The sequence below is a fragment of the Nannospalax galili genome, unplaced genomic scaffold (genome assembly GCF_000622305.1).
Source record: "Nannospalax galili isolate Female #2095 unplaced genomic scaffold, S.galili_v1.0 scaffold31, whole genome shotgun sequence".
NCBI lineage: Eukaryota > Metazoa > Chordata > Mammalia > Rodentia > Spalacidae > Nannospalax > Nannospalax galili.
Window position 1 is genome coordinate 6,524,718 of NW_008332149.1, and position 11,943 is coordinate 6,536,660.

The 11,943-nt window shown below is 36.5% G+C and overlaps 1 protein-coding gene across 1 annotated transcript in view; it reads left to right on the top strand.

Moving 5' to 3' along the window:
• Nucleotides 1–11,943, top strand: part of Pdzd8 (PDZ domain containing 8) — a 71,842-nt gene that overhangs the window by 55,651 nt on the left and 4,248 nt on the right. The window contains exon 4 of the mRNA XM_008827328.2: nt 10,379–10,541. Coding sequence (XP_008825550.1) covers nt 10,379–10,541 — 163 coding nt within the window. The remainder of the gene's footprint in view (nt 1–10,378; nt 10,542–11,943) is intronic.

The window sequence follows — 11,943 nt, forward strand, 5'->3', positions numbered from 1 at the left end:
GCTCATTCTATCCCTTTATTCCCTAGGTTCCTTGTATACCCTTCCCTCCCCCCTCCCTTAAACTAACCTGATTTTTATCCATATCTCCCTTAATAAGGCCTGTTTCCTACTGTTCTTCTCTTTCAGGTTCTTTCTTTTCCTTTATCTCCCTGTTTCCTTTCCATTATCCTTTTAACCTTGTATTTAACAAAAACAAAACTCTTCCCTAAGGCTCTCCCACTTCCTTAGTAAGACATGAATCACTATACAGAGGTTAGTGTTAATGTGTGAAGGTGGAGGTTGGTTTGCTGATTCACAATAAGAGTTGTTTGTATTCGACAAAAGAACTAAAAAGAGCAGAAGCATTCCTTGCTGTTGTTTCCTTTGCCTACTTTTTTTTAGCTTTTATTTCAGTGGAATGGTTGTATAAAATTTAAATTTGTTTCAAATCAAAGTATTAACATGGGCTTTAATCAAATTTAAAAAGAGAAAAAAGAAGAAACTTTAAAGTATTGATTATTTGTTTTCCCCACAGCCTTTTGAACCTAAGGTCATTTTAATTCCTTAGATCTCTTTGTATTTTCACTTGTATTTGTGTAATGGAGTTTCTCTTTTCATTGTAGTTTTAGATCTTTGTTGTCTCTTTGTAACTGAAGAATGTGGTCCTAATTTACTTTAGAGACTCAGTTATCTGATGGCCAAACTAGCATTCTGTTTTGAAAAGGCCTTACTTGTATATTCACCTAAAAGAAGTCTTTCTGAGGAAAGATTATAGAGGTACCTGGTTTATGCTTGGCATTGATGGACCTGCTTCATTAAATCATAACAACCATGCAGTGTGCTAAATTCCTAGTGGCCTCTTTACTGTGACTTGGATATGATTTGTCTCTCTCAAAGGTTGTATATTAAAAGCTTATCCCCAGTTTGGCAGTGTGGGAGATGATGGAACCTTTAGGACAGTGAAGCTTTGTGGGAAGTCCTTCGGTCACAGAGCTGCTCTCAGTAAGAATTAAGATGACTCCTGGTCTTGCAAGAGCAGGTTATGAATGAATCCACCCAGCTGAATCATTCTTTGGTTTCCTGTTCTGCTGTGTGATCTTTCTCTTGTACATATTTCTACTGTTGTGGGGCCACGTACCATGAGGTCATCACTGCCATACCAGTGAACCTCCAAAACAGCTAACTAAACCTCTTTTCTTCATAAGTAGCTTGCATTGAGAATTGTTTTGTTGTAACAAACGGGAGCTATTTCACTCTTTTTACAAGTAAGTCCCACAATGGCTAAATCACTTACCCAATTTGACAAAATTAGTACATGAAGCCAGAATTAGTAAAAAGCTATCCCAAACAGTGTTTTAGTTTTCTGTCAAAAATCTTTTTAGTATGTTTTAGCTATCCATTGAGAGTTAATTGCTGAAAAGGTAAACATTATTCTGGCAAGGAAAATGTTTACCTGTATAGTCCATGTTAGAGAACTTAATTTAGAATTTATTCCCTGTCCTATACAGATCTACCCCTTTAAACAGCGTGTGTTTGGGGGGGGGGGAACAACACTATTTTCATTATTGGGACAGGGACATCAAAATTCACTTCTGCAGTAATAGGTTAAACTATAATGACAGGTCTTTGAAAATTTATATTGGAGTTGACAACAATTTTTTTAAACCAAGAGAAAAAGCAAAGTGCTTACCATGTGTTTGTTTCAAAGAGTTATACTTTCTCTGAAAACGACAGTGTGGTCATGTGTACATTCAGATTATGGACCCTCTTGGCTGATAGGCATGTTCAAAGATGACAGCTAGTAAAGCATCTCCTTTTTGTAGTCAGTGTGATGGAACCAAGAGTAAGATGACGGGATTTGATGGAGCCCTTGGAAGCAACATAACATGGTTTATAAGTGATTGAGGGATCCATGAAGTTTGCATTTTCTGTGCTGTGCCAGTGCTTAGAAGTAGACTGGACTGCTACCAGAACGATCAAAGAAGATTCATTATTTTGTTTTGTCCATATGTTTCCTTCTTCATGCTAGAATCTAGAAGGTGTTTTTATGAACTTCTCAGAATTATAACTTATTAAAACAACCTTTTAAACAGAAATGAATAGTACTCTAGTTCTAACTCAGTCACTTCTAATAGAGCCAAATGTTTTCTTGTGTTATCTTAACACCACTTGTGTGTTGGGGTGTAGGAAGTGAGCCATGAACAAGAGCATATACTTTGTGAATTTGTACTAATGGAGGTCGTGGACTCACCATTTATGGTTGTGACTTTTAAAAACAGTGGATAATAAAATTGGAAATCTAGCCATAGATATTTAGCAGACTTGTTGCTTTCAATGGAGCACACATTAGCCTGGTAGCAGTTTGGGCCCTGTAATCCTAAGCAAATTGAACTGATACCTGGTATTCAGGGAAATGAACAGAGAATTACGTTTCTAACATTTTCTGCCAGGTATATTGTACATAAATGTTCACTTTGCAAATAGTTCAGTAAATTATCTAATACAAAATCATTTTAGTTATAGGAAAAAATTAATTTCTTATTCATTTATTTACTTATTTATTATTGGTAGGGGACACACAGGCATGCAACAGTGTTCATGTGGCAATCTGAAGACAATTCATGGGTGTCAGTTTTCTCCACCAGGTGTGTTCTGGGAATCAAACTCAGGTTGGGTAGGCTTGATGGCAGATACCTTTACCCACTGAGCTATCTTTCCAGCCTCTCAATTATAATTCAGAGTTTGGAGATAAAGTTTTAATATCCTAATGATAATTGTCTGAGTCTCTTGGTGTCTAGAATTAAATTACCAGATCTCAAAATCAACCAGGCAAAGGTGATCTGTGCAAAGCTGATCCATCTAAAACAATGATTTTTGGACTCAATGCATTTGTCAAAAATACTATAAACTACATATCTCATAATCAAAAGAAATTTATTTTTCATAAGTCCAGAGCCTGGAAGTCCAAGATCAAGCACTAGTAAATTGATAATGACAAAGGCCAGTGTCCCAATTCATAGCCAATCACCCTTTCCCTGTGCCTTCTCTTGGCAGAAGGGACAGGAAGTTTCTTGGGGGGCTTCTGTTATAAGGAGGACACTAATACTTCATGGCCTAATTCCCTGTAAAGGCCCCATGGATGTGTATCTCTGTGACATGCTAACTTTAAGTCTTTGGGTATATAACTAGGAGTGGTATGGCTAGCTCATATGGTATTTCTACTGTTGGTTTTTTGAGAAACCTCAGTGTGAATTTCCATACCAGGTTAGATTCCTACCAGCAGTAAATAAGGGTTCCTCTTTTGCCTCATCCTTGCCAGCATGTGTTGTCTTCTTGATGATTGCTGTTCTGACTGGGATGAGATGGAATCTCAAAGCAGGTTTAATTTGTAATTCTCTGATGGCTAAGGATGTTGAACTCTTCCTCATATTTGCTTGTCTCTCCTGCTGTAAATGTTAGTTAGGGGACTCCTATTAAGTGGCTCGACAGGTATGAGTATAGTTATTTTTTCATGCCTACTCTTCCTATTTCCAAGAGACCAGGGACTCTCACCTGTGATACTCAGGTGCATACCCCTCAGATTCCGTACCCAGGGCCTACACATTTGAATAAGTATGGGAATAAGTTAGTACATTTCTCTCCTACTTTTCTTCACTTAGTAGGTTTTCAAAAGATTTTGTTAAGCCAGTATTTCTTAGGTTAGCATTAGTTATTATTCAGAAAAAATACCCTTCATTTGTAGGGCAGAGTTATAGAACACTTCAATGTTTCTGAAGATCATACATATGCTTTTTATTGTAATACATTGGGAATGCTAGTGGACCGGATATTGGTGTATAATAAACCAGAAAAAACAGGAATGGTTATCTGTATTTCACAGCTGTGTGCAAATTCAGTTTTACCCTGACAATGTGTATTGTGTTTTATGTCACATTTTCCCTTCCCTGCCTTACGCTACCCTACCTTATCGTTTTCATGATTCACTATTCAGAAATTTATTTGTTGAAATCATGTTCAAAATACAACTGGTCACGGGTCTAGAGACCAGCTCATCCAGAGGACCAGAGTTTTGTTCCCAGCACCCACGTGTCAGCTAACAACAATCTGTAACTCCAGTTCCCAGGGGATCTGATGCCCTCTTCTGGTCTCTTCAGGCATGCATGACATGGGTATGCATTTACATACAAGCAGGCAAAACACTTAAAGATAAAATAAAATAATAAATAAAATATTAGAAAAAATATAGAACTAGTTGCGGTGACTTAGGGTCTCACTTAGTGGTCTTTTCACTCAGTTGGATTTTTGGTGCTTGCTCTGTGTTACATATTCCTGTGGGAGAGAACAGTTTGTAAAATTTTTAAAGTTATATTGATACATTATTGAAATATATCCTGTTAGGCACCATATAAAATTGTTTTTGAAGACTGGCATTCTTTGCATCTCGGTTCATAAGAACACACAAATTCCAATGACTATAATTATATTTGTTATACTCAAGTCTCTAAATCTGATTTCAAAACATACAGGTGGAACTGTGGTCCATCTTGGGCCAGGTTAGTATCCTCGGACCATCTAACAGGGCAAGGCAGTGGAACTGTGTTGGGTAATATACATGGTTGTACCCACTATAACCCTGTGCAGGATTAGAGTGTGGCAGAGATGATCCCCAAGCAGGGAGGATTAGAAAACATTGGTGTCTATAATAGACATATAGTAAGCATTTAATATTATTGATTTTATTTCTTTCTTTCTCAAAAGAAACACCTTACTCCACAAAGTAATGATTCAGAAACATACTTATAGCAAATAGATATTAATAGACTTTGTAAATTCTATATATTTACTTAAAAGATAGCGTATTATCAAATTTTTTATTAGGTAATCAGAATTTGTAGAGTTCTTTAATATGTTCCTGCTGTAATATTAAATATTACAATATTCATTGTTCCTGCTGTAATATTAAATCTTAAACGTTTTCAGAGCTCCCTACCTCAAATACCTCTTAGCCTATTTTGCCAGTGGAGTTCAGAAAGGTTAATGTTGGCCTAAAGTCATAAGCATTGTCTGTTTATCATACTTAACCCTGAACATCAAGTATGACTCTTCTAACAGAACATTTTACATAGACATGGTAGTTATTGTCATGTATTATAAGATAGTGATTCTCTAAAAAGGTGATTTTCTAACTTAATCATTCTCTTTCCATTTGTTAACTGGCTTATTTTTAGCAAGTCAGGGTAGAGTAAGATAAAACTTACCTTCAAATACATGCTATTATATACAAATGAATGAATAGATGAATTAATGAGCTAACCTCAGAAGCAATACTTTATATAAATTCTGCAATTAAAGCAAAGCTATGTTGTAGGTTGGAGAGGTGACTCAATGGTTAAGAGCGTTAACTGCTCAAGGAAAAGATCTGGGTTTAGTTCCTAGCACCCTCTTCTGACCTCTAGGGGCATTGCACATACATGTAAATTTACATACATGCAGGCAAAACACTCAAACACATAAAAATAAGTCAAAAAAAAGGAAAAGCTATGTTAAAAGAAGAAACAATACTTCTCATCCTGTGTTTTGATGTTGTAACAGAATACCACAGCTGGGTAATTTTAAGCAACAGAGGTAACTTTGTATTAGGCTTGCTATTCTGGAGGCTGGGGAAGCTCAAGAGTATGTCTGTGGAGGCCTCTGTGCTTTGCCATAATATGGTGAAAAGACAAGCAAGCACCCATGAAACACGGGCTTATAAGGCTCCAAACTTCCACCAAACCTACTCCTTCCATAAATAACCACTCCTGTGATAATAGCATTAATTCATTCATGAGGGCATAGCTGTCAGACCTCTTAAAGTCCCCACCTCGTGATGGGTGGGAGTAGCAATTAAATCTCAACATGGGCTCTGGGGCGGGGGTGGTGGCATTCAAACCATTAGCCTCTAAGGAAAATAAAAGGTTTTACAAGACAGGGAATGTCATGATGTCTAGTTTTGTAGTAAAGAGCACTTACACAGTAAAAATACTATAAACACTATTAGCTGACACTTAGCTTTTAGAATAGTCAACCTTGATTATATTTTTTAAATAAATGTAATAATTATCAACTTCCATAGTAGCTTTAGAAGGTAGAAGTTAAAAAGAGAAGTAGAAGAATAAAGATAGTAATATCGGTGTAGATATTTGCTATAGTTAATAGCAAATAGGGTTATATTAATCAAAGTTCCAAAGAAGTGTTAAAGAAACTTAAAAACAGTGCTCTAACTCTATAGTTAGAATGGGCTAACTTGTCTCTTAATGTCTCTTAATGGTAGGAAGCCAACACATTATATTCAGTTTGATATATTAAGAAATGATTTGTGCAACAATGATAACTATCAGAACAGCTGAAAATAAACTTTTTGGCTTTTGAGAAAGGTCTCGTGTAGTCTAGCTGGCCTTGAACTCACCACTTAGCCAAGGCTGGCCTTGATCATCCTTCCTGGTCCTCTTTCACTTCCTAGTCCCCAAATGCTGTAGTTATAGGCAAGTGCCACCACACTCAACTATAAACAGACTTTGATTTCTTAAGACAGGGTCTCCCTGTAGCCTCAGCTACCCTGAAACTCACTGTGTAGACCTGGCTAGCCTCAAGCTCACAGAGATCCACCTGCTTCTGCCTTCTGAGTATTGGGATTAAAGGCATGCACCATGAAAGCCAGGCCCACAAACAGACTTTTAAAATAGTTACTATGGTAGTGATAGTAGTTTGGGAGATTGGACAGTTCTTTACTGTAAATTATTTTTTATTTGTGTGTGATGTGCATACCCTTGGGTAGTGTTCCTCAGATGTTGTCCACCTTTTCTCTCCCTCTCATTTTGTGTTTCTTTGTTTGAGACAGTGTCTCTCACTGGCCTAGAACTCAACCAATTAAGTTAAGTGGCCAACCAGAAAACTGCAGGGATCCACTTGTCTCCCCACCCCCTAGAACTGAGATTTCAATTAGATACCATCACACCCAGCCTCCTTAAGGTATGTTCTAGGGATGGAGCTCCTATGGTCATGCTTACAAGGCAAGCACTTCTATTGCATGTTTTTAACAGACATGTGGCATACATACATACAGAGAGACATACCCATACACATACATATAAATAAAAATAGTTTTTAGAAATTTGAAATTTTATTCTAATTTTTTTAAATTTATTATTTTTATTTTATGTGTATGAGTGTATTGCCTACATGTATGTAAATGCACGTGTGTCCTGCAATGCCAGCAGAGGTCAGAAAGGACATCAGTTTTCCCTGGAACTGGAGTTACAGATGGTTTTTAGCCACTATGTGGATGCTGGGAATTGAACCTGGGTCCTCTACAAGAGCAGCCAGTGCTCTTTAACTGCTGAGTCATCCCTTCAGCCCCTATTCTAATTCTTTTTTTTTTAAATTTTTTTTAATTTTGTGTATTAGTGTATTACTTACATGTATGTAATGCTTGTGGAGGTCAGAAGGGGGGTATCAAATCCCCTGGAACTGGAGTTGCAGGTGATTGTTAGCTGCCATGTGGGTGCTGGGAATCAAACCTGAGTCCTCTGCAAGAGTAGCCAGTGCTCTTAACCACTGAGCCATCTCTAAGCCACCCCCCATTCTAATTCTTAATAGCAATAAAATAATAATTTAGATTGTATTTTTGTGGATTTTTCTTCTGATACACCTTTTTTTAACTATATCTGGTTTTATTCCATTAGCTACAGTTTAGTAATAAATTAAATAATTAAAAACCTAGGGTTTCTTTGAAATAGTGATCTGTGTATTTAGGAATCTTAAAGCAAAATTGGCATATTTGGGGGAATTATCCATGTGTAAGACCTTGTTACCTGTGCGTGACAGTTTTTCTCTTCGCTTCCCAAGCTTTTTTTCTTAATTATAATGTCTGTGACCTCCAGTACAGTTTAAGTGGTGATAGAAATGTTTTGTTACTCATCTAGGCAGGAAACATTAGTTCTCAAATCTTTGAGCTTTCTGTTTGTAGATTTCTATAATAATGAGGTTTAGGAACTTCCCTTGTGTTTCTAGCTGACTGGGGTTTTTATTATGAATGAATGTTGAACTTAGCTGAATGGATTTTTTGGTATTTATTAAAATATTTATATGGCTTTCTCCATTATTTTGTTAACACTATAAAATTAATTGATTTCTGCATGGTAAAACAATCTTGAATTAATGGCATGAACTACATTTATGATTATTTTACTTTCATATTACTCAATTTTCATTTTTCATCCATGTTTGGATAATAGAGATTCTGGTTTCCAGTTCTCTTTTCTTGATCTGTCCTTGACTATGTTTGGATTCATGTAACATTGACTGTAATATATGATTTAGGAAGTGTCCTTTTTTTTGTTCTCTATTTCTAAAAGATTCTAGGTAAGATTGTTGTTATTTCTTCATAAAGAACTCACCAGTGGCTGGATATGTTGGTGTACACTTATAGTCAGGAATTTGTGACCAGCCACAGCTACATACTGACTTCTACCCATCTTGAGCTATGAGACCCTGTCTTAAAGAATAAACAAAATGAAACAAAGCTCTTAAAACTTAACAAAACCTATCAACACCCTAAGTAAAGAACAACTTCTAATAAGGTTTATTTTACCAGTCACCAGTCATTAATCAGGAAAGTTTGAATTCCTAGTTAAGTATAATTTATATATTAAAGCCATAAAAAGTGATATATTTAGATATTAGTCAGGGTTTTGGCAACATATCCTTAAAAATTAAGAGTCATGACCTGAAGAACAATACAGTTATCCTGAGTTCTGACTGAGCACAGTAAATACCAACTGAATTCATGTCATTGGAAGGATGTAGTTGTCTTTTTCTTTTCTTAAAATCAGTGAATTGAATAAGAATAGATTTGCATAGAAAAACCAAAACGATCTGAATGAGTTAGAACAAGGCATCTCTTTAGTCAGATAACTCTTAGTGAAATGTAGGTGTGAACTTTCTTCCTTTACAGCCCTCCAATAGAAAATTCAGCAAATCAGTTTCTTCCTTAAATCCTATCACTTTGCCAGATGCTCAGGTTCCTTGGTGTAAAACAGCATAATGTTGTATGTAACCTATATGTATCCCTTTATGTACTTTAAATCATCTTTAGATTACTTACAATAATTGTTGTAGTATGTTGTTTAAGGAATAGTGATGAACAGTCTACACAATCAGTACAGACACAATTTTTTTCTGAATAGTTTGATGCATTGTTGGTGGAAAGTAGAAGTACAACTACAGCACACAGTGTAAAGCACGTTGAATACAAGCTCTAACAGTAGTTTTGGACAGTATGACTGGGAGTGGTTTTCTTTTGATTTTGCTTATTTGCAAATTTTCTGCTACAAATGTGGTTCTTTAATAAGGTGTTGGATACACTGTGTTTAGGTTTTTAGAAATTTTTTTTGGCAATTTCATTCATGTATATCCTGATCATATCCAACCTAAATCCCCCTCTTCCAATACTGTAATGGCCCTCCATACTTCTCTCTCCCATTCTGATATCTTCTTAATTTTTAAAAATCATTGAGAATTTCATACATGTATACAATGAATTTCAGTCATATCTACCTCCTGCTACCCTCCCCAACACATTTCCCCCCTAACTTTATGCCCCCTCTTTTTAAAATAACTTACTGTGAGTCCAGCTAGTGCTTCCCATAGGGCATGGGGGTGAGGCTATCCACTGGAGCATGGAAAACCTACCACTGGCCACACACCCAAAGGAAAATGACTCTCCCCTAAGCAGCTATTAGCTGCCAGTACCTCCTCAGCTAGCCCCCCACCTCAGCATGACCCCCTTTCTAACTTTCATGTCCTTTCTCTCTTTTAAAAAAAGTTATAGCCAAGTGTGGTGGTATGAAGCATTTGGGAGGCAGAGGCAGGTGGAGCTCTGTGAGATTGAGGCCAGTGCAGTCTGCATAGTGAGTGCCAGGTCAACTGGGGCTATAGGGAGACCTTGTCTCAAAAAGAAAAAATAAATAAATAAATAAAAAGATTTATTTATGTATGTGTATGTGTGCCTACATGATTTATAGTCAGTTCTGAGCCACCATGTCGGTGATGGGAACTGAACCCAGGTCCTCTACAAGAGCAATATGTGCTCTTAACCAGTGAACTATCTTTCTCCCCTCCCCCATTTTTTACATAACCCACTGAGTCTAATTAGTGCTGCCTGTGTGTTTATGATTATGAGACTAGCCACTGGACATGACAACTTACCTACTTTTTTATGACTACATTTAAGTCATCATAGTCTGAAAGTATGTTGTTCTAATTATCTGTAATTATAGTCAATGTTTCAAAAGTTACAGCTAATTGTATTCTCAGTGTATTACAGTCATCTCACCATTTCATTTTTTACCCTTTATTAAAGGTTGAATTAATAAAAGGGAATTTGCAAAGTGTTGGACTCACACTTCGTCTTGTTCAGTCAACTGATGGGTATGCTGGGCATGTCATAATTGAAACCGTGGCCCCAAACTCACCTGCTGCTATTGCAGATCTGCAGCGGGGAGATCGGCTCATTGCTATTGGAGGTAATTATGCTACTGTGTGGTATAATTTATGTGTACAGAGAATTATGTGTACAAAGTCATGTTTTTCTCTTCCTTTTCCCCTGTTTCTGAAATGAGCATCTGTTAGTTTTGTAACAGAAAGAAACAAACTTTACTATGAATAAGTGTAGAATGCTTTTAAAACATGCATGCCATTTTAGTCTTCATTTTTAAAATCTCGAATGTAGTACATCTTTAAACCACTTTAATAAAACTTCCCTGCTTTTCTTTCCCTTCCCACCTTCTGCTCCTCTATTTTTATTATTTAATGTAAATATAAGGCCAAGTAAACAATCACCTTTCTTGTACAATCACCATCACCACTGTTAGCCTAAATGTGGTATTAGCACTATTCCCATCACGGAGAACCAGAAAATGAACGGGAGGAAATAGTGTTCCTATCTAAGAGGGTACACTTGCACTTATACATGATGGAAATGGTCAATGATTTGTCAGTATGCTGTTATTTAGAATTCATTCCAAATCACTGTGCAAAAACACATCACCTGCATGCTACATACCTTCCTTCCAACTGGATTATTGTAAATGAAAACAAAAGCTGAGGCAGGTTATTTGCTTGGGTGTGTATGGCTGACTGCAGAACCCTGCTGTGCACAGCAGTGCAGAAAAAGTCCAAGCCTTTCAAGCTCTTAGTACCTGGTCCACCTATTATATGTTTTGAACACCTGACTGGCCATAATTGATCTTTTAAGGATCTTTAATTGATCTTTCAAAGCTAAGATGGTAAGATAGAACAATTCCCAGATCAAAAAGTAGCTGTCCTTGGTTATGCTAGAAAATGTTTATCTTGGATTCAATTGCACCCCAGTATTCAGATGATTTCATTGTGTACCTGGGGACCAGTTAGGTTAGTATTTTCACATGGAAATCCTTCTGCCCATGGCATAAACCATGCCTTTCACACTTTTCTTGTGTATTCCAGTCACCCAGCCATGGTATTCAAAAGTACATTCTGATTCAAAGCCTGGGGTGGGGCCTAAGAATCCACATTTCTAATAAGCTCCCCAGATAATGCTGGTACTACTAGTTCATAGACACTTAGGAGGATGTAAAGTAGACTTCCTCCATTACATAGCTATAGTCATAAACAAAGTTTCTTTCCCTCAGCTAAACCCTCAATTAAATATAAATGGTTTAGTATTCACACATACCTTTTGGTCTTAAACCTACAGGTTAAAAATTATGTTAAAAATTTTTTAACTTAAATATCCCTTTTATATTTTGTTTCCAATTATATAAGTAGCAAGTCTGTTATCCAAAATAAAGAAGTCCAAGCCATACAAATGTTTGCAAAAAAAAGCAAAAGTTATCTTTTCAAGACATCTAACATTGAACAAGTACTAGAAATCATATAAAATATATT